We start from the raw sequence: 23,806 nt of genomic DNA, 5'->3' as shown, positions 1-23,806 counted from the left end.
TGAAACTTTGACCGTACCCCAGACCTGACAAATCAGAAACTCTGGGGTTGAGACCCAGCCCTCTGTGTTTTAAGAAGCTTTTCAGATGAGTCTGGTAAATACTTAAATTTTACTCCAGAGAATCCCTTTTAGGTCAAAACTGAAGCTAACACAACATCTTACCATCTTTTTCCTCCCACCAGTGGCACTTGCACATTGTAGTAGGTACACTTGAGAACCTTCAATACCCAAAACCCCCCTAAATCCTCTGGTCCACTTCTTTTCAGAGAGCAGCAGGGAACTCCTGCTGGAAGATTGTGAAAGAGCACAGACTGAGGCAGGTGGCAAACCAAGACAGTGCATGTGTTCTCCTCAGGATATGCCTCCCCTCCTTTTCTGGTCACAAGGGAAATAACCAGGATTAAGTCTCAGGTTGGCCCAAGTGGGAAAGTGCTAAGTGGGAAGAAGAATTGCATGCTGGAAAATATACTCTTAGGGACTAGGACAGAATGTTGGAAAGCAGATCCTTAGGGTGCTGGCTCAAGGGAAAAGAGACATTGTGGACATTGGGCACACTCCTATGACCAGATTTGACACCCTGACAAGGACCCCAAGGAGCCCATTCTTACGGTATTGTAGTGGCTCTTGGAAGTAGAGATGCTACAATACCACAGCAGCAAGTGGTTGGGTGGTGCGTGGCTATGGACTTGACTAATTAGTTTTTATTTCTCCTGGTTCCTAAAAAGGGAAGAGTATTGGGAGAAGTTTGCTTCCATTTGGGAGGGACAACAGTGCCCATTAACACTGCCCAAGGGTTACCATAATGTTCCTACTCTCTGTCACAATACTGGATGGGGCAAAAGAATGTTTACCACTGTTCATATGGAAAAACAATACAATAATCCTACCTCATCCTACCTAATAAAAGAGTAATATGCAAATTAGCCACCACTGTGCTATGCCCACCAGCCATAGCCACCAGCCAATCAGAGCAAGTATGCAAATTAACCCCAACCAAGATGACTGCAGCCACAGAGAGCAATTCAGAGGCTTGGGTTTCCCTAGCAATAGAAGAAGCCAAGCTATCCACACACCCTGGCTGGCCTAGGCCTCCATTCAAGGATACAAAGTTTTAATTATAGAAGAAAAATATCAAGAAAAATGGCGGCAGCCGCAGAACTGGAGAGAACAGGATAGGGTTACCCCTGAGAATGGAGGAAGCCAAGCTTTCCACCTGCCTTTGCCAACCTAAGCCTCCACTAAGAATAAAAAATTTACCTTCCTTTTAGAAGATAAACAAGTCCAAACAAAAATGGCTACAGCCATGGAGCAAGCAGGAGGCTTGGCTCTTCTCCAGGCTAAAAAGTTTCAATTGTAGAAGGTAAATAAATTCCAGATATCAGGGCCTCTGCTTGAGTCGCCAGGGGACATGGCCAGTCTACAAACCACCACAGGCCCCTTGCCCAGGCCACTCCACACCCCAAGGGAACCCCCACCTTGATTGGGGACACCCTTCAGGGCAAATCAGCTGGCCCGCACCCATGCACCTCTATCCTATCTTATAAAAGAGTAATATGCAGACTGACCATCACTCCAACACACAAGATGGCTGCCCCCATGTGGTCAAATATCTTGCCCCCATGTGGACACAATATGTCCACCACAAGATGCCTAGCAGGGGAGGGCAGTTGGGAGGCACCAGGCCTGCAAGGGAGGGCAGTTAAGAGGGACTAGGTCTGCAAGGGAGAGCAGTTGGAGGCGATCAACCCTGCAGGGGAGGATGGTTAGGGATGACCAGGCTGGCAGAGAAGGGAAGTTGGGGGCAAACAGGCTAGCAGGGGAGCAGTTAGACATCAATCAGGCTGGCATGGGAGTGGTTAGGGGATGATCAGGCTGGCTGGCATAAGCGGTTAGGGGTAATCAGGAAGGCAGGCAGGCGAGCCAGCAGTCCTGGATTGTGAAAGGGATGTCCGACTGCCCGTTTAGACCTGATCCTGGTGGGATCTGGTCTAAACAGGCAGTTGAACATCCCTCCAGGGTTCCCAGATAGGAAAGGGTACAGGCTAGGCTGAGGGACATCCCCCCACCCCATGCACAAATTTTGTGCACTGGGCCTCTAGTCAACAAATAATAATATAAGAGTAAACTTTCTGTTTCTCATACAACTGTAAACCTACATTTTCCTCACACCAAATATTTCAACACTATGGATATTCTGAACAAAGTAAAATAGAGTCAGTCACTCTGCTAATGATACCATATTCATCAGATATATTGAACAATAGGTTCTCCAGATGGCTTAATAAGACAGATGTGCACCAGATGGTGGGAAGTATATATTACAAAGATATAGGATCCTGCCATGTCAGTACAGTGTTTGGGGGATTAGTAGTTTGGGACACGTCAACACTAACTTGTCAAAGTAAGATAGTAGTTTGCACCTTGACCCATCTTCTAAAGATGACTCACCATGTGTGCCTGGTGCTACAGACTGAATATTTGTGTCCCTCCACCCACACCCCAAATTTCTTATGTAAATCAGAACCCCCAATGGAGATGGGACCTTTGAGAGGTGATCATCAGGGCAGAGCCCTTATGAATAGGCTTAGTGCTTTGGAATAGAGACCCCATACAGCTTCCTCTCCCTTTCCTTCAGATAAGGCACCATGATAAAATGGCCATAAACCAGGAAGCAAGCTCTCGCCAGGCACCAAATCTTCCTGCTCCTTGATCTTGAATTTCCCAGCCTCTTAAATTATAAGAGTTAAATTTCTGTGTGTGTTTTTATAAGATACTTAATCTGTGATACTTTGTTATAGCAGCCCAGATGGACTAAGACACATGATAAGCAGCTAATGATTCACAGCTTACTCCCTTCTGCTTTGGCTAAATAGGAGCTGACCCTGAAGTTATTTATATCCCACCCTTAGGGGCTGCCTGCAACTAATAAATAACTGACCCGGAAATACAAATGCCCATACTTCTTGCCATGTAGTGGAGAGATCTCCATGGGATCAGACTGAAGCTGTACTGTAGGGGCAGTCATGTCCTTACTTAGTGCCCTTCCCTTTCCATCTGGCTTTCCTCATTCCTCATTCCCTTTCCCCCATGTGAATTCTCTCCGTAAAACATATGCATCAGAACCCCTGACTTAGGCTCCGATTCTAAGGGATTCTCAGGAACTCTTTCTAAAACACCGATGCCATTAAAATGGGCACATTCTACCTCCAAATGACCTTTTCAATACTTTCCCATTTTTAAAAAATGATCAGTTTTACACACCAACTGGTAATTCCTCATTTTACTACAGAGAGTATAAAATAGTAATTAAGGAAAAAATGTTAGGAATCAGATAGCTTTTGTGGTAAAATCACAGTTTCAGCAGATATTATCTTATGCAATATTAGGCAAGTTCTCTAAACCAAACATCCACTTTTTTCATGTATAAGATGCACATAAAATGAGTTCTTATTTTCAAGGTTGTATTTCATAGTACCTGGCATATTATAAGTCTTTAAAAGAAGTTCATTATTAATGTCATTCCTACCATCATCTTCATCATAATCATCATCATCATTTTCATTATTATGATAATAGCTCCATATGATTATGTGGTCACCCTGTCCAGGCAGAAAAAGGAAACAAACAGACAAACAACAACAACAACAACAACAACAAAAACACACTTCTATATACTCATTTAAAAGATAAAAAAACATTTACCCAGCTAATTCAAGGGGATCCTGCTTTGATTTCACTGATGACTATGCTTTTAATATTCTTGGGTTTTTCTTGGAATCAAACACTATTTTTCTAGAGGCCACACTGACATTGACATATGAAGGCCAGATAGAACCTAATCATAGCCTAAGACACCAACATCTGAATTAATGATGTTGATAGTTAAAACAATCAATTCAGGACAAGGACATTTTTCAGAAGCCCATGGTACCCAAAACTACTGGATAAGTGCCAACATGCTGTGCTTCACTTGGCTTATATATAAGAAATTCCATAAGCCTTTTAAAAACATCAGAGAGAAAAATTTAATGCTCAATTTATTCCTAAAAAGCCAATTCCCTGAGGTTAGAATAAATTAGTGCTCCAAATGCCAGTGTCAGAGTGATTGGCTTTTGGCAAGCTGGTATTTGATTTAAACAAACAAAAAAACCAAAAAAACAACAGCAAAAAACTGCCAGGATCTCAAGACTGTTAAACTGTGTACTAAAACAGGAAAAGGGAAATTTTGTTCCACTCTGATTTGTTGTGTAAAGCTAGAAAAAGAAATAGCAGAGAGATTATAAGTAATTGAAATATTATGTTTCCTAAGGAAGGAAACTATGTGATTAATTACTTTTTTGGGAATGGTCAGAGGTTGGTTTTTGTATTCATCAAATTTACTGAATAATTGAACTCCCTACTTAACACACACTGCTATGTATATGCACAGGTCATGAGGCAATTGAGTTTACAGATAGGAATACAAATAAAAATCTTATCCAAATTTAATACATTTTAGTATCATCATTAATCTCAGAATCTTTTGCCTGCATGATACAGCCATAGCTCTCTGCATTCCCTGACTTCCCCTCCCACTCACACATACTGTTTTTCTCTGTGACTCTGTGACTACATGGAAAGCTCAGCAAGGGGGCTCAATCACAGTGAGACATAAGACAATGGGGAAAAGCTATAGGATGCTTTGTTAAAATGGTACATTAGCTGGAAAGTGTGCAAGCACATGAATTTACTCAGTAAGATATGTTCTTCAAAAAGTTATAAAAGGTAACAGGGATATTTGTGTCTTAATACACTCTTTGAGTTTGAAATTGGAAGTATCAAAAATTACACTGGATCAACCCTGTAAAATAAAAGTTTATGTTGCATCAATGGATGAACACATTGCGTTGTATTTGTACAATGGAATGTCACATAGCAATAAAAAGAAAAAAATTACTGTGCAACAGGAATGATCAAATCCCCAAACATGAGTCAAGAAATCAGACACACACACACACACACACACACACACACACACACACACACAGTATGATTCCATGTATGCATATATAATTCTATAAAGTTCAAACAAGCAAAATTGATCTACTATGAGATAAATAATCATCTATTTATATGCAGGAAAAGGAAGACAACATTAATCTCTTTGAGGATGGGAAGATTAATGACAAAAAATGGAACTAAGAATTTATCTGGTTTGATGAAAATATTGTCTTGATTTGTGTGATGGTTACTCAGTTTCTGAGTGCTGTGTTTAAGATCTACATTTTAAATAACAAGGCAAGGCAATAGTATATAAAAATAAATCAGGAAATTGATATATTTTAAATCAGGAAATGCACAAGATCAGTGATAAAACAAAAATGGTGTACTGTAAGTCAGTGATTTCCTCAGTCATGACATGTTAAGGAATCTTGGGACTTGTGTAAAATGTACTAGTAAGCTTCAGGCAGGCGGAATCTAAATACTTTAAAATATCAAGTCAGTTCTAGACTCCATTGCTCCAACATAGGCTAAACGCTGGTGTCCATCAGATATCTAAGAAAGACTTGACTCTCTTTGGACAAATTCTGGTGTCTATAAAATATCTAAGAAAGATCAGTCTCAGCTTTACATTCATATCAAATCCTGAACTGATATAATAAATATAAAGATTGGTCCTTTTTGCTATAGATTCTCAAAAAAGCAATCTAGGAGGCTGTGATTTTTGTTTTGTTTTGTTTGTTTTTGGTTTTTAATAGTTTTTTTTTATTGATTTCAGAAAGAAAGGGAGAGGGAGAGAAAGATAGAAATATATATGATTAGAGGGAGTCATTGATTAGCTGCCTCTTGCATGCCTTACACTGGGAATGGAGCCTGCAACGTGGGCATGTGCCCTGATTGGTTCATAGGTCAATACTCCTGGTTCATAGAACCTCCTGGTTCATAGACCAACACTCAACCACTGAGCCGTGCTAGCCGGGCCTAGTGGGGTTGGTTTTTTTTTTGGTTCTTGCCAGCCTCCCCACCATTCATTCAAACTCCTTCATACTCTGTATTCTAACATGCTGACATTCTGTTTGCCCTTTGTAAATGCTGTCTTACTACATTGAGCCCCTCCACCTTTTATTTAGTAGTCACTTGCTGTTTGTGCTTTAAGGGATTAACTCACATGTAACCTGTTTTTATCACTGAATGCCCTCTGCCTATTGGTGTTTTTGTAAGCCCTTGAACATATCTCTATTATCACAAATCAGCCTCTGATATTATAAAGCTCTGATATTTTTCATCTGATTCCTTAACTACACTATGTATTCTTTTAATACAAGGAAAGTATCTTACCTCTTGTCCCTAGAACCTATCAGAATTTTGGGGCTGTACTCAACTAAAGTTTGTTGAAGATAGGTTTAAATAAGGGATTTCAAAATGTCAAAACAGGTAGGAAATGGCTTATAACGTGTGGCAATACTTGCTAAAATCCAAAAGGACTAACTACTATTTTTGCCTGAATTGTGAATAATAAGAAAAGCAGTGGGCCCTCTTAGTAATATTAAGGAGGATAGAGCATTAAGAGGTTAGGGAAGTAATTTTCTAAGTCAAATTACAAGCAGCACAGTAGACTTAGTTGTTAAGGAACTATGTGCAAAACATCCTCATTTGCAACTGACTGAGGAAAAAAATGTTTATACTTAAAGTTAGAAGAAGGTCATTTTAACTAAAACCCCAATTAAACTAATAGCACACATCCAATATCATGAACATACTGAGCCCGAAAAAACCCATCTTTGAATTTGAGGGCTTTTCTCCCTCTTATCTAAATATGAAAAGATTATCAAGCATCCAATTTTTGTTAAAGCACATTAAAGAGGCCCTTTCAACCTCCCAATTTTTATAAGTGATCTTTCTTCCAGCTATCCATTTGGCTAACTTAATGGTCCTTTAAATTCTCGATACTGCTTTGCTTTCATAGTCGGCCCTGCATTTAATGGTTTCAAGTGCTCCGTCTTATTGTTTACTATATGCCCAATCCAGAGCAGCACTTTTTAACTCTTCTAGATGCAGCTCTTCATGGCCCACAGCTGTGTTTGTGTGCTCCTGGGATGACCCAGTGCTAGCAAATAAGGGAAATCTTAATCTTGGTCTTGATTTAACTGCTTTCATCCAGGCACGGGACCAAGTCAACATTCTTTAATGATGAAAACAGATACAAGATGTTTCCTTTTCCCTGTGATAAGTCAATAAATAGTTAATGTGCTGGAAAGAATGGAAAAGTGGCATATGAACTGGTCACTTTCTCAATGGCAATCTTGAAGGCCAGAGGATGTCAGCCTCATTCCTCGAGTGAGATGAGTTCTTGATTCTGGGGACCCAGCCAAGCAGACATTATTAGAAAAGTATTACGTTTCTCTTTTCGAATCTTTTTGGGGTTATTGAAGGATTAAAACAAAACAGTTGTCCCTGTTTGTTTGTTTTTTTTAATTTATTTATTTGTCTGCTTAAATTATAACTCATTCAGGATGGGGGAAAAAAGTAAGAGTTGTTCATAGATATGATAAGGTAATGAAAAATGCACATTCACTTTGTACAAGATATTATCATTGAAAAATACAATAGGCAATCTAAAGCCTGGAAAGAGAATGTGAAAAGAGAATTTGTTACAAAAATTAGGCCATTCAAAGGTTCCTGGATTAACTGGGGGATGTAGAAAGCCACAAGTAGAACCAAAGCAGATAGATGCTCCGAAAAGACTGGAGAGGATTTAAGCTCTCATCTTTGGCTAATGTCTAGGCTCAGCCCAAACAGAAAGTGAAGGCTAAGGCAGAATAGTAAACAGACTGGTTTAGATTGAAGGAATATCCCAGAACAGAGTCAAACCACAAAGATTGAGAGATAGGTGTTGAAATGAGTCCCCATCAAAATTTATATGAGGTCCTAAAGCCCAGTACCTCAAATGTAACCTCAATTGGAAATAGAGACATCCTATATAACAAAAAGCTAATATGCCAATTGTCTTCTCAACTGGGAGTTTGACCAGGGGGTGGGGTCAGCCATCCAACAGCCCTTGGCCCCTTCTCCCAGCTGGCACCAACCCCAATTGGCCCCCCTCACCCTGATCAGGGACAACCTCCTGTGTCCCCTCCCTCCAGCCCCATCGGCCCTGATCAGGGTGGGCTGGCTGGACCCCACCCAGGCATGAATTTGTGCACGAGACCTCTAGTTACAGATATAATTAGCTAAAATGAGGTCTTTAGAATGGACCCTAATCCAACATGACTGGTGTCCTTGTAAAAAGAGAAAATTGGGACAGAGAGACAGACAAGAAGAACACACAGACAGAAGGCAAGCCAAGGAATAGGAAACATTTTCAGATAATCATCAGAAGGTATACAAGCATGGGTCAGATTTTCTTCTCATAACCATCAGAAGGAATAACCCTGACAACACGTTGACCTTGGACACTAGTCTCCAGAACTGTGAAGCAATACACTTCTATTGTTTAAGCCACCCAGTTTATGGAAACACTAATGAACTAATTTATCATGATATATATATATATATATATATATATATATATATATATATATATATATATATATTGTGTGTGTGTGTGTGTGTTTGTTTAGTTTTTGATTTTGTTTTCACTCCTAGTGTTCAAGGAAATCTCTGTGAAACACTAGCTGATACAAGTCAACAGGGCAGAAACTCCAGTGACTACACATAACAAGGAGGTTTTTTCAAGTTTGGATAATTCACAAAACAAACAACCAATCTTATAGTCTTCAATAATCAAGAATATCAAACTCTGGGGAGAAAGGAGAATCTAATTTCCAGAGTTACCACATTATAATAAGTAAATTTCCAATTATTTTATAAAAAATCATAAAGCATACAAAGAAATAAGAAATTATAACACATTAAAAAAATGACAAACCCATCACATAGGGAATCCCAGATATTGGACTTATTAGTAAAATACTTTAAATCAACTGTCTTAAATATGTTCAGAGACATAACAGAAATCCTGGACAAAGTACTAAAGAAAATTGTACAATAACAAATAAAAAAGGAGAATATCAATAAGGAGATAATTTATACCACTTACCATCAGCTAACATTCTTTATTAATTGTATATTTATTGTGCTTATTGACTATTACCTGTTTCGCTCTGCTAGAACATAATCTCTATGAGGGCAGGATATTTCTGTTTTCATTATCAGCCCGTAGTCACTGCCTGACAGATAGTAGACTGTCATCATTTGTTAACTGAATGAAAGTAAAAATAAGAGAACTCTTCCACATTCAACAACCTATTACCTATAATTCTGTGATTAAAAAAACAAAACAAAAAACAAAAACATGAAAGATGATGTGAGGACAGTGAATACAATCCAGAGTGGGTATTTATGAAGTAGAAGTTTCTGAATGTGATGACTCAGGGAGAAAAGTTGCTGGTGACATAGTTTGACGAACAGTCTGTTACTCTGAGCATACACTATACACCCAATCGCTTCTCTCATGGACAAAGAATACATAATGGCATGATTTATATTAAGGAAGGAATCTATACAGTGTAGGACGTGCTAATTCAGTGAATCCCTAAATATTAGTGGTGTCATATTTTCTAGGTCTGAAAAATGTTTTAAGACATTTTGGCATTCTGCTTTTTAAATCAAAATTTAAATTAAGTTATAAATATTTATAGATTTCAAATTTCAACATGATAGTGTATTTGCTTAAAATATTAAATTTCTCTCTCATCTCTCTTTTTCAATTTTTGTCAATCAATGAACCACAAGCTATACTGACTTTACAATTGTAAGAGCATTCCCTAGCTTATATTTTTCTTTCAAAAACAATCTTTACTTGAATATTTTATATAATTTATAATTCGTATAAAAAATTATGAAATGGCTTAAGTTTTAGTAAAATTTTAACAAAATAGCACATGTGGTATTAAATACAGGCATATAGTGTGAAGGTAAACATCTTTCTTGAGACTACCTGAATTTTCATCCTATGGTAATCTGACTTACCCAATTGTTTTTTAAAAAGCATATATCTACAAGAAAACCCTACAGCTAACATTCTACTTAATAGTGAGAAACTTAAAGCTTTCCTTTAGGATGTTTCCTCTCACCACAGCATTAAAGTAAAAGTCCTTGCTAATGCAGTAAGGCAACAACAACAGCTAAAAGTAAGTACAAGTTATATAGGTTGGGGAGAAAACAGAAAATGGTCCTGTCCTCAGATGGCATGATCATCTATGCAGAAAACAGAAAAACAAATCAACCAAAAATAAAATAAAACAAAATGCAGAAACCCCTGCAACTAATAACAAAATTATAGGGTACAAAGTAAGTATCCAGAAGCCAATTGCTTTACTATGTAACAATAAGAAACAAGTGGAATTTGAAATTAAAACACAATAACATATATTAGCACCCCAAAAATGAAATACTTAGGTATGTAACTAGCTAAATATGTAAAATATCTATTTAGAAAATTACAAAATTTTGATGAATGAAATCAAAGAACAACTAGGTAAATGGAGAGATAGCCAATAATCAGGAAGAGGAAGATTCAATATTGTCAAGATGACAGTTTTCTCTAACTTGATCTAAAGATACAATGTAACTGCAAACAAAATTCCCACAAGTTATTTTATAGATATTAACAAAATTCTAAGGTTTATACAGAGAAGCAAAAGATTCAGAAGAGCAAATACAATATTAAAGGAGAAATACAAGTTGGAGGACTGATGCTACCTAACGTTAAGAATTACTGTAAAACTCCACACTGTTTTCTACAATTAAAAATGGAACTGCCTTATGACCCAGCAATTCCATTTCTGGGAACTTACCTGAAGAAAGCTGAAACACAAATTATAAGAAAGATTATATTCACCCTATGTTCGTTGCAGCATCATGTGCAATAGTCAAGATTTAGAAACAGCCCAAGTGTCCATCAGTAAATGAGTGCATTTGCACAATGGAATACCACTTGGCCATAAAAGAAAGGAAATCCTACCCTTTGGGACAGCATGGATGGACCTAGAGAGCACAGGAAGTAAGCCAGTCTCAGAAATACAAGCACCGTATGATTTTCTCATATGTGGAATCCAATGAACACAATGAACTAACAAGCAAAACAGACAGACTCACAGAAGAGAACAGGATGACAGTTGTGGAAGGGAGTTTAGGGGGTTCTGGGGGTTATGAGGAGGGATTGAGCAAAACATAAATAAATAATAAAACAGCTATGACCATACACACACAAAAAAAATAATTACTATAAAACTATGGTAATGAAGACAATGCAGTATCTGAGAAATAATAAACAAATAAATCAATGGAACAGAATAGAGGGCCCAGAAACAGACCCTTATTAATATGTCAACTGATCTTTGACAAAGAAGCAAAGGCAATACAAGAGAGCAAAGACGATCTCTTCAACAAATGATGCTGGAATAGCTGGACATCTACATGTAAAGAAAATGAATCTAGACACATACGCTTCACAAATAGATCATAAATCTAAATGTAAACATAACCTATACAACTTCTAGAAGATAACATAAGTGGAAATCCAGATGACATAAGTAAAATTATGCTATTTTAAATAGAACACCAAAGGTACAATCCATGACATAAATATTTAGTAAGCTTGAGTTCACTGCAATTAAATAGTTCTGATCTGTGAAAGGAAATATTAAGAGAATTAGCAGACAAGACACAGACTATGGGAAAATATTTGCAAAAGACACATCTGATAAATGACTGTTACCCAAATTATACAAAGAAGTTTTAGAATATTAATAACAACAAAAACAGACAACCTGATTCATAAAATGGGCCAAAGATCTTAACAGCCACTTCATCCAATAATATATACTGATAGTAAATAAGCACTTGAAAAGATGTTTCACATCATATGTAAACAGGGAAATTCAAATTAAAACGACAGTGAGACACAACTATTAGAATGGCAAAAATCTAGAACAATGACCACACCAAATGTTGGTGAGTGTGCAGAGCAACCAGAAGTCTCATTCATTGCTGGAGGAAATAAAATGACACGGCCACTTGGGGTGACAGTTTGGCAGTTTCTTACACAACTAAACCTATCACAAGATCCAATAATTGTGTTTCATAGGATTTACCCAAAGAGATTGACACCTATGTCCATACAACATACTGCACACTTGTGTTTATAGCTGCTTTAGTAGTAATTGTCAAAACTTGCAAGCAACCAAGATGTTCTTCAGTAGTGAATGAATCAGTAGACTGTGCTACATCCTGGCATGGAAGAAACTGAAATGCATATTACTACTAAGTGAAAGAAGCCAGTCTGACAGGAGTGCATACTGCATGATTCCAATGACATGACGTTCTGGAAAAAGCAAAACTATGGAAACTGTAAAAAGTTCTTTGGTTGCTGGGCTAGGGGTAGTTACGGCAGGAGGGCAGTGGTCGAGAAGAACACAGGTAGAACAGAGAGGACTTGTAGGGCAGTGAACATACTCTGTCTGATCTTTTTAATGATGAATATGTACATTTGTCCAAACCCAAAGCATGTATACTTAGAGTGAACCCTAACGTAAACTATAAACTTTGGGTAGTTAATATGTGTCACTGTAGGATTGTGAAACACACACACACACACACACACACACACACACACACACACCACGTGAGTAATGCTGATAATAGGAGATACTATGCATGTACATGTGTATGTGGGAACAGGGAGCATGTGGGGAATCTCTGTACCTCCCTCTCAGTTTTATTGTAAACCTCAAGTGGCTCTAAAAAAGAAAGTCTTGCTGAAACCGGTTTGGCTCAGTGGTAGAGCATCGGTCTGCAGACTGAAAGGTCCCAGGTTCAATTCTCGTCTAGGGCATGTACGTTGGTTGTGGGCACATCCTCGGTAAGGAGTGTGCAAGAGGCAGCTGGTTGATGTTTTTCTATCATCGACGTTTCTAGCTCTCTATCTCTCCCTTCCTCTCTGTCAAAGATCAATAAAATATAAAAAAATTTAAGAACAAAAAAAACTTAATTAAAAAAATAAAGTCTTAAATAAAGAGCACTATTTTATAAAATCCATTTATTTAACAAATATTTTTGAGACTATTATTTTACGGGCATTCTTCAGGTGCCAGATACACAGGAGTGGCCAAGGTAGATGTGCCAGTCAGGACATCTTCGGGGCATCTGACAAAACATCTGACTGAAAAGTGGCTTAAAGATACAGAGCAGTGCTCGCTTCATCAGCACACGTACTAAGCTTGGAACGATACAGAGAAGATTAGCATGGCCCCTGCACAAGGATGACATGCAAATTCATGAAGCGTTCCATTTTTTTTTTTTTAAGATAAAAGAGTAATTTTTCTCACATAAGAGAAATCCTGAGATGGATGATTCAAGGATCCATTCAACACTGTAAGCCAATCGTTATGGGCCCTGGCTCCCTCCACCTTTCTTCTCTGCTCTCCGCTGGGGTTGGCATCCCTTCCTTCATCATTAAGAAGTCTGCAGCAGCTCTGAGAGTTCTGCCCTCCGAGCAAACATGACAAAAATATGAAAGAGGACAGGAGTTTTCCTCCTGGTGGCAAGGGTGGCCACGTGCCCTCGTTTGCCTGTGACAACCACAATTCTGCCCTCTTTTACTTCTAAAGCGTCCTGGATTCGGGAAAAAAAGGTTATGTCATTGCTCTGGTAATCCAGCGATATTCCTTTTTTTTTTTTTTTTTTTTTTAAGTAAGAAAAGTACTTCCAAGAAAATCTTTCAGAAACTGTCCTGAAGGGCCTTAGTGGTCTGGTTGAAGTCAGGGAAGTTGGGCTAGCTGAGCAGATGACATTTTATGCCTTCACAGGTGGTGGCTTCTGCTGGCCAAGAAGGAGAAGAGAACAGCTTCTTTGGTGACCAATCAGGAGTGTCGGTCACAAGTGACCAGTTTGCATTTTCATAGAAGTAGCTAGGATGGTTCCTCGCTTCTAGCATATAGGAATAAAAATGTCCTGCCAAGCCCCACAGGCACTTTCTATGTGGCTCATGCTAATGTCTCCTTAAGGGTGTCACACATGTTCTCAGGAGCAAGCCTACTGCATTGCTTCCTGTTTCTAGGCATTGCTATATTCCTATGGGCATTTTCTGGGCACAGTGGCATGGCCATGGCTTTGCCTAGCACCATGTTTTCTACTGAAACTGCCCCCCCCTGCTCTACATTGTTGCCTGGGCTCTGCTCAAAGCTGTCCAGAGGTCTGGGGCAAAAGAGGGGACAATGCCACTCTTCATATGCTGAGCTGTTAGCAAGTCTAAAGCATTGTTGTTAGTGTCCTCAGAGCTGACCAAGTGTTTAGTCAACTAGAGCCTGAGGTGGACATGAAACTGGGTTCACCAGTATTCACATCTGCTTCATTTCCAGGCACAAATGCCCTGACAGAGAAATCTTGCTTTGATTAGCCTTGACCAGTGAAGTGAGAGGAGAAATGATGTGCATCCCTCACAGATTAAAGCATTTAAGGATTGCACACGGGTATGCCACTCTCTTCCTTTTGGGCAATGTTGTGCAGAATGTCCTGATACTGAGGTGATATAACATAGACATAGCCTAGAAGGCTGAGCACATACATGGAGGCCCACTGCCCAGGAATGACTCCTGGAGCTACAGCCTATGTTACATGGAGGGCAATAGTGGTTTTTTGAGATCTTATTTGTTACCACAGTATAGCTTAATCTATTCGGACTGAGATCTACTTTTGTGAAAAGTCTGTGTCGCCTGTGGAATTCATGTGTAAATTCATTGGGAATTGGCCTGGGAAGAAGGAAGTTTGTGTCTTCCTTCTGACAATGAAGACATTCCTACTGGGTCAAGATCCTTTTACCATTCTTCCTTTAGAAATTCTTTCTCAAGAGTCTGCTCAATCCTCAAACAATTGGCTTTATGGAGGGTGATGGGACTCTTCATTAGCATTGCCCAGCTATCTTTAAATGCATAATGTAGATTCTAGTTAGTGTTTCCCTAATAGAGAAATAAAGTGAGTGTACATGAAAATGCTCCATAAGCAGAATGGACACGGTATGCCTGAGAGGGTGAGATCAGGAACAAGGCTGAGGTGATGAGGGGAAGAACGCATCACATGAGGAGTATGGTGGGGTCTGGAGGATGTATAGTTTTCATGAGAGAAGGACACAGAAGGGAGGAAAAGCAAGAGGGGAACATCTTTGTGAGGTAAATAGCACTTGGAAAGGATGGAACTCAGAAAAGATAAAGGGAAGAACGAAATACTTAGAATAAGGCTGTCCAATAGTGGGCCATATTTGTTAAGTCAGTTGAGATGCATGGGATAGAAGCTCACTCTGAAGGACCGTATACAAACAACAGGAGTCTGTTAGTTTATAAAGATGAGAAGTCCAGATCCAGCCTTATGGTTCAGGGGCCCCAGTGATGCCTTTGGATTTGATGCCTTTCTCTCTAGCATTCAAGTCTTTGATGGATTCATGCAGGCTCTCTCTATGCAACGAAGAGGAGGGGAGGAAAGGAGAAGGGAGGGGAGGAAAAGAGATATCACACATATTTCTCAAAAGTTTTAGTAAAATAGTCTGCCATGGGTTGCTCCAAAACAATCTTTATGGTGGCCAGGGGTGTAATACAAGAGGAGTTCAGTCCCTGTTCCCAGAGCCACAGATTTGAATGAGTCCCATCTGAACCTCAAGTGCTGACAGTAGAGTGTGGAGATCCCAAGGTGAAGATGTGAGGCTATAGCAAGAAGAGGGAATGGGTGCTGGGTAGGCAGAAATGATAATCAGCCTTAGAATGTTCCTCCTAGGAGGGTCCTTAGGGGTAATTTGGTGGAAATCTTTTATCACGGATAAGAAAATTAAGTCCTAGAAAGACAAGCCCACATGAAAGTACATTGGAAACCTTATAATTAAAAAATTATCATTTAATAAAAAAAATGTCCATCTTAGCAATGAATCATTAAAAATACTTAATATCATTAAATGTTTTAATTCAAAATATAAACATACATTCAATTACTTGCCAATCTTCTGATGCAGGATCAAGGTATTTCTCATGATTAATACATCACCTGATTGGCCTCCCTGTCATGATTGTGGAAAAATAAATTAACTATAATAAAATTCACTCTTGTGGTATTTAAAGTGAAATGAAAACTTAAGGTAGTTGCAGTTATCTAAGTACAATATTTTCATAGTATTTATTATTTCCCTCCAAATTTGCTATTGTCTTGCCCACAACTAACAGTGACTAAGTTTTACTAAGTATTTTTGAAGTATTCAAATTGATTTTTTTTAATAGCATCTCTCTCTTTCTCTTTCCACTTGTTTCACAGGCTTATCTAACTTTTAATTGCATTAAGTAATTATGTGTAGAGGGCGCATTGGGAATGCACATGGATGACCTTTAAATTAATGTCAGCTGGGTCCAAGGTGACTAGCATGGCCGTCCCCTGGAAACAGCTTCCCAAAATGTTGGAGATTGTTATCAGTACTGATTCCTTATCTTTATCCATGTGCTTGGAATGAGAAACGAATAGGACCTTGACTTACCCAGGCCATGATATGCTAAGTCCCAGGAATGAGGGAATGAATAGGACCTGGGCACATCCAAAATTTCTTTGACCTTAAACCCCCCTCTGGAAATCAATAAATTTGCTGTGTTGTCTGTGGCGGGTGTTGACTGTCCCTCCATCAAAGTGACAGCATCCACCCGGCACCCAGCTTAATGAATCTATTTTTGCCTCTTGTCTCTTTCTTTTATTTCTTAATCCCCAGCTTCTCCACTCAGGAACCTGTCCTTCTCCTTTTCCATGCAGGACGTGGAAAAAGGAGAAGCACCCCACCACAATTATGGGTCTATGTACATATCACTAGCATAAATAGATTAGAATTAAAAATAGCCAAAAATTCAAGTAGGTGGGATGTTCTAGAGATTATGCTATTATCTGTGAGTGTTCAATGAACTAGGCGTAGGGGTGTCGAACTCAATCAGAGAAGGGGCCAAAATCTAAAATCCAGCCTAAATCGCAGGCCGAATGGTTTACTGAACAGTCATAAACTGTCATTGTGATGGAAACGCAGCAGAGTGCAGTGATGACAGCGCGGTGCGGGCCACATTGCAAGGCCTGGCGGGACGGATTTGGCCCGCGGGCCTTGTGTTTGACACATGTGAACTAGGGCATCAGACAGTACCTTGAAAACAGAACATATATTTTCTTGTTGGTTTATATCTTTGCTGGTTAGAAAATGATTGGTGGCCAGTTAAGTGAAATCATAGCACCTATCCTATGAAATAAGAGACCACTTATGACTCAAAATCTGGGACTGTATACATAGAAAGCAACTCCAACTTAATTATTCTCAGATCTCCTTAGATATCTAGCTTGTAGATTTATCTTCATTCTTCTTACCACTATATTGCTCAAGGCCCATAATGGCAAGTTTAAATACCACAAGATTAAAGATAAGATGCTATAATTCAATTCTTCACACAAATATCCTCATGCCTCTGATCTGCCCACCCTCCCTTCTTCAGTCCATTCTATTCATAGACACAGTATAGCAACATGCCTAAGACAAATGGAGGCAGCCTTAGCCGCACTTTCTGCTTTCTATGTTTGTAGCATTTAACAAGTCACCTAATTGAGCCATTGTGCCAGGCCTGTATAGGAAGTTCCTCAAAAATTGCAAAGAAAGTGGAGAGCAGAAGAAAACGTGTATGAACCCACATCTGAAATTTCAGGAGACAACTGAATTGGAGGGTCAAGTGCATCTTTCCTCTAAATTTCTTGGAACAAAATGTCAAAGAGACAAACCATTTTGGATAAATATGTCCTCATCCTGAGAAAATTTCAAATTCATACAAACATGCAGTCCTTTCCATATTCAGATATAATACATTCAGATATAATAGACAGAAAAGATAAATGTCTCTTTTCAAAAACTTACTCCGTGCTAGATCCTCTAGTGAATACCAAGGCTGTGCGATCAAAGATGGAAAATCAGAGGGAAGCCACAGGCTGCAGGCACTGCCCTCAAGGTTCAGAATCCACTGAGTGCTATCTGCACAAGTGAGTATGCTGTAAATGGGGCATGTAGCACATTTTGGACTGAGGGAGCAATTAGACTGGTGTAGCAGAGTAAACTAACTCTGGGAAAGGCTAAAAGTCTTTTGAAAAGATTAACTTTTATATATCTTGAAGGAAATTGCTTATTTTCCAGATCAGTAAGAAAAAGGAAAACGGGAAACCTTGGTAGACTCAGGTAGTGAAAGATCTGATAGGAGTATGTGCCTGGAACCCAGAACCAGTTACAGAGGCTGAGCTAGTGGCCTGCATCCCACCCTCCCAGTCTTCTTTGGACCCACAGTGCATCCTGGCTGCCTGACCCCTCTTCCTTTTCCTAGGCATGTCCATAGCTGACAAGCTGGTCTTTAAGGGAATGTACCTCAGAGTAATTACCTTATTTATAGTCTCTTTTTTTTTTAATCACCTGCCACTTCCACAGTAAGACAGCAACTTCATGAAGGCAGGACGGGGGTCTAGATTGCCACCTGCTACATCTCAGTGCTTAAATCCATGCCCAATACCCAGATAGAGCTTATAAGCACTTATGAAAGACCCAATAACTGAAACTGTCATGACAGGGAATAGGCAGTCTTCTAAAAGCTCTCTCATTAAACAAGGCATCAGGTCTAAAAGGCATATGCATTGCTTACCAATAATTATGATTCAAGGCAATCGTGCATTTCTTGGCGTTTTTCTCCCATTCATCAAACAAAACCTTAAGACACGTGAGGAACATCCCAGGTAACCACAGAAGGCTAAAGTAGGACATATCTACATTGCAGTCAGCAATGTAGCAATGTTCGGCTCAGTTCTTCATAGCTTTAATCTTGCTGGTTTTAGTATGAAATGAAGAAAGCATTCATGTCAATCTTGAGTTAAAAAGCATGAACTAACCAATCTTTGTATGTCAGGTCAGAGCATTTTTTGTCTTTGCCCACATATATATCCCAGACTTAGTTCAGGAACTTAGCTGCTCCAGGGACCCATTTAAAAATCATTACCAATCGACAGAGACATCAGGGTCCGCTTTGAAAACTTGCCCTTCATGATCCTAACTCCCTAATGTTAGTGATTATGGCATGGATGAAAAGACACTGGTCTGTCATCCTTTCTGGCTGTCATTAGAAAATGCCTAAGACACTACTCTCAGAGAAGTGGAGTACTTTGGAGGACAAAGAGTTAATGGCAACTTGGGCTTGTCTGGCTCTGTGGACTCGCTGGGGGCTGGAGAGGATAAGGAGAGTCCTAGGTAATGGGGCAACAGAAGAGAGGACTATGCCAGCGATCTCTTGGCTCATCAGACAATGCAGAGACACTAAAAATGACAGAATTGTTTTGGCTTAGGAGCTGGAGGAGATCTGCCAAGTTCTGGAGACATTCTGAGATCCCTGCATGCCGCTGGGCAGCCAGCAGAGCCACAGCTGACCTTTCTGGGCACAGTTCCTATCCTCATTAAATTGAAAGGGGGAATAAACGACCCCCTTGGCTAGCAAACACGAAGGCCCTTTTTTCCTACAAATGAAGAACAAACACGGATAGGAGATAAAAGAAGATGAACACTAACTAGTCTCACAAAGGCAATATAGTTGCTAGCACTTTGGCCCAAGGCAATTTATCGTTAATTATTCATGCAGATACGGAAAAGACCAGTCAAAAAATCCGATGTTTGCAGAACATGTTCAAAATATGGATCTAAAGCGAACAACTGTTGATTACTGATTGGCTTGTTTTCTAGTCACATTTGACGCCCCAGCATTACAAACCACGAAGAAAAAGGGATGTAGCAATATTATGAACATTTGGGTGATGTTCCACCCCATTAGAATTCAATATGAAACATACACACAAAAAAAGGAAACAGGGAAAAATAGACAAGAGGGAAAGGCTTACTTGCCCATATACAGTGTGCTCCACTCAGTTTTGTTTGATATATTCCACAGCTTTGTTAAAATATTTGTGTAATTAGCCAAAGCCTGTTTGGCTCAGTGGTAGAGCATCGGTCTGCGGACTGAAAGGTCCCAGGTTCGATTCTGGGCAAGGGCATGTACATTGGTTGTGGGCATATCCCTGGTAGAGAGTGTGCAAGAGGCAGCTGATGGATGTTTCTCTCTCATCGACGTTTCTAGCTCTCTATCTATCTCCTTTCCTCTCTGTAAAAAAATCAATAAAATATATTTTTTAAAAATTTGTGTAGTTGAGTGCATTTTTTTCACTTCCTTAGGAGTGTGACACTGTGAATGCATAATAAGCATCTAGATATGTCAGTGAACAAATCTTTGTAGCAATACAGAAGAAAATATGGGTAGGTAGAAATCATGGCATTTATAAACAGCCAGGTGAAAATCATCATTATTTTATCTGGGTAGGGGTGGAAAGTTTTGAATGAAGATTTGCTGATTCAATACATTCTGATATTTTTATTGATAACAACATTTCTCTCCCATATCAATGTTTGGGACCACATTTTGGGGGGCGGGCAGATTCATGATGCAGTTTTGTATCTGACTGAATAACTTTGTGTATCCCTAAGTATACAAGGAAAATGTATTTTGTTTTGAAAATGTATAGAACTTGAGATACTAATTTCCTAAAATATTTATTTTTATTTATTTTTAATATATTTTATTGATTTTTTTACAGAGAGGAAGAGAGAGGGATAGAGAGTTAAAAACATCAATGAGAGAGAATCATTGATCAGCTGCCTCCTCCCCATCCCCCACTTGGGATGTGCCAGCAACCAAGGTACATGCCCTTGACCGGAATCGAACCTGGGATTTTTCAGTCTGCAGGCCAATGCCCTATCCACTGATCAAACTGGTTTCGGCTAATTTCCTAGAACATTTAAAGCTAAGGCCAGTAATCATGGAGTGTGGACATTCATGTCTGTGTGGCATCTACAGCTCAGAAAGAGAGGAACTCAGCAGAGGCATTTTAATCTGTTGCTTTGCTTAGATTCTCACCCAACTCTGACGTGTCATTCCTCCACACAGTCACCTGAGTGAGCTTTGTAACACCCTCTGATCACATCCTACTTATATCCACAGATGCTGTTCAGACTTTCAAAAAAAGAAGTACAAATTTCACAATGTAGTTTCCAAGACCGTTCACAATACAACTCTGGCCTACTCTTCAGCCATGTTTGTGCAGCTTCTCAGGTGGTTTGTGTTTCCTCCATCCTACCCAGGCACACAAATAATTAAAAAGCTGTTTGAGCACCTGCCGTATCCAGTCCAAGATGTAGAAGCTGAGGGTATCATGGTGCATAACAGATACATTTCTACATAGAGACAAGTTTAGAGGCTCTACGATGGTAGGAGTTATGTGCGATGCTGTAGAAGCAATAGACTTGACTGCGTGGAATGGTCACAGCTCGCTTGCATGGAAAATTAATGTCTGAGCTGACACCCAAAGGATAGAAAGGAGTCTGTTAGCCAAATAGTGTATTACCCAGTACTCTAGAAGAGGGAAGAGTTTTGCCAATGCCCTGCAAAGGGGCAATGTTTAAAGAGTTGGGAGAATTTGAGGACCACGCTGCAGAGTGAAGTATTTGCAATTGCCACAGCGTGCCCTGCTTCTTCACTCCTCTGTTCCTATCTCCAGGGCTGGAAGCTTCTCCAGCGGCTTCTTCTCATTATCTGCCTGATGAGTTCTAAGCGCCCTTGTTTCCCCTCCTCTGGGGAGTCTTCCCCAACCACAGCATCACGGCCCTAGAGGAACTTCCACAGTACTGGCATTGTGCCCTGGGGCCTCTATTTTGTATTGTGTCAGGATGCTTCACAGTCATTGACTATTTTCTGATATCTTCCTTCAGGTAAGCTTTGAGGGTAAGATTTTGCCCTAATCCTGTTTTACCAGTTCTGCAAAGAACAAAGCACACCACTGATACTCAGGTTTTTGGAGTGAAAGGGAGCTGAGATAGTTTAAAATGTCTTGCATTCTTGTGCCCATCTGCAAATGTTGGTCTGGGGTGTAAGACAGGCAATCTTCCCCAGACATGTATGGGGAGATGAAATTAGTTCAGAGCTTCCCAGTGCACGCGTGGGATCTTTATCTCCCCAGATAACACAGAAGCCAGAGTGACAGAACCACAACCCAGCCTGTCTTTAAAAGGCCTACACAGACCAAGCAGTCATCTGGGGAGAATAATTAGTTCAATTGGAATGGAGACAAAGTAGAAAGAAATGCAAATATTTTATCTCTTTTGAGTGAGAAGATACAATTCTCTTTAATGTGCAAAGCATGTTTTAAGGAATCTTTGGAGACCTGGCCCTTCAGAAAAGAAACACAAAGCAGGATACCAGCGGAGAGTTCCTTTTCTTTGTAGTGTCTTCTTTTAGAAATAAATTTTATTTTCAAATGAAAGGAGAACATAAATTGTAGAAATGCCAAACTCTCAAAGAGATATAAATGCCCTACATGGCACCAACCACTTTTTGAGCATTTCTTAGACTGACATAACCCTACCTTCCACGGTTGCTCTCTTGGGCTGAATGGTGATGGCTCCTTCTGCGATGTCTTCGTGTTGGTACAGTGGGTTTATTTTGGATCCCCAGCTGTCTGAGCCCACCCAAAGAAAGTGGCCCACTTGGTCAGCTCTTTTGGCTGCTGCAAGGATCTGCCTGCAGAAAGAAATGAGAAGAAGTGTATTAGGATAAAGAACAGCTATTGAATACAAGCAAATTAGGGATCAAGCAGAAGAAAAGGAAGCTACCATTTCACAAAGAAATAACTGATGCCCAAAATGTAAGTGAAAGGATTTATAGCTTTAATATATAAAGAGACTTTCTAAACCAATAAGAAAAACTATCAAAATGGCTTGAGGAAAATAGAGCAAAATAGTTTAGAGGAATGAGAAAGAAGATCAATGTTTTACACCAAAATTATTTCAGTCGTATTTTAAAAAATACATTCATTTATTATTTTTATTAAAAAATGACACACAATCAATTGTTTATACTTGATGTAGTGCATCACTTCTACTGATATACTGTCAAAACTCTAGGTTCATTAAAGAGAACCAGAATGCAAAGCAACAGGGAACTGGTTACATAAATACCGCACATCCAAAAGATGGACGGAAAGCAATTAAAAATATACTCCATGTAATTTTCACAAGGCATTGTTAAATAAAAAAAAAGTCAAATAAAAAGCTACAAAAAAACTGTTCAATTCTCATGTGATGAAAACTTACCAAAATTTGCCTTTACTTCTGTATGTACACAGTTAAAACTATAGGGTTAGAATATAAGAGCACAGAAAAATATGGATGTCAAAGGCAGGAGATAGAGGATGGAAGAAATGGTAAGTATTATTGATATTTCAGCTTAAGTAATAAATTGAAATATATATAAAAATATGAATAATATACAATCTGTTGTTAACAAAAACCATTCACCGCTGGTAATTCTGAAGTGAATAAAAAGGGGGGCGGGGAATGAAACAAGGAAATAAAGATAAAACTGACATAAATACAAAAAATGGACATTCACCCTAACGTATTTAAGGAAGAGTGTGGGTTATTTGTTAAGATGAGTAGGATTAAACCATTTTAAAATATTTGTGGTACAAAAAGTGAAATGTCAATTGCTAAAAGGAAAATATAAAATTCATTGTGATCTTGATTCTGTTAGGGAAAACTCATACATGTTTAGAAAAAAAATATTACAAACCTCAGTCCAGAATTTTTTAGTGGTTATCTCTGAGTAATGAGATTTCAAGTTTTTTTTTTTAAATATAA

At 39.1% G+C, this 23,806-nt stretch overlaps 1 protein-coding gene and 1 non-coding gene across 8 annotated transcripts in view; one reads left to right on the top strand and one right to left on the bottom strand.

The window, feature by feature from the left end:
* The window catches only part of GRM7 (glutamate metabotropic receptor 7), a 736,691-nt gene that overhangs the window by 338,140 nt on the left and 374,745 nt on the right, over positions 1 to 23,806 (bottom strand). For all 7 annotated transcript variants that reach the window (XR_006741094.1, XR_006741093.1, XR_006741092.1 and 4 more), the window contains exon 4: positions 22,534 to 22,688. Coding sequence is in view for 3 of the 7 variants with exons in the window: in XM_045579111.1 (XP_045435067.1) it covers positions 22,534 to 22,688 (155 nt within the window). In the remaining 4 variants the exon portion in view is untranslated. The remainder of the gene's footprint in view (positions 1 to 22,533; positions 22,689 to 23,806) is intronic.
* On the top strand, positions 13,233 to 13,339 carry LOC118715834. Its single transcript, XR_004986978.1, has one exon. It is a non-coding gene; the product is annotated as a U6 spliceosomal RNA (small nuclear RNA).

The sequence above is a fragment of the Pipistrellus kuhlii genome, unplaced genomic scaffold (genome assembly GCF_014108245.1).
Source record: "Pipistrellus kuhlii isolate mPipKuh1 unplaced genomic scaffold, mPipKuh1.p scaffold_m20_p_11, whole genome shotgun sequence".
NCBI lineage: Eukaryota > Metazoa > Chordata > Mammalia > Chiroptera > Vespertilionidae > Pipistrellus > Pipistrellus kuhlii.
Note: the sequence above shows the minus strand (reverse complement) of the source record. Positions and strands in the feature narration are given on the sequence as shown.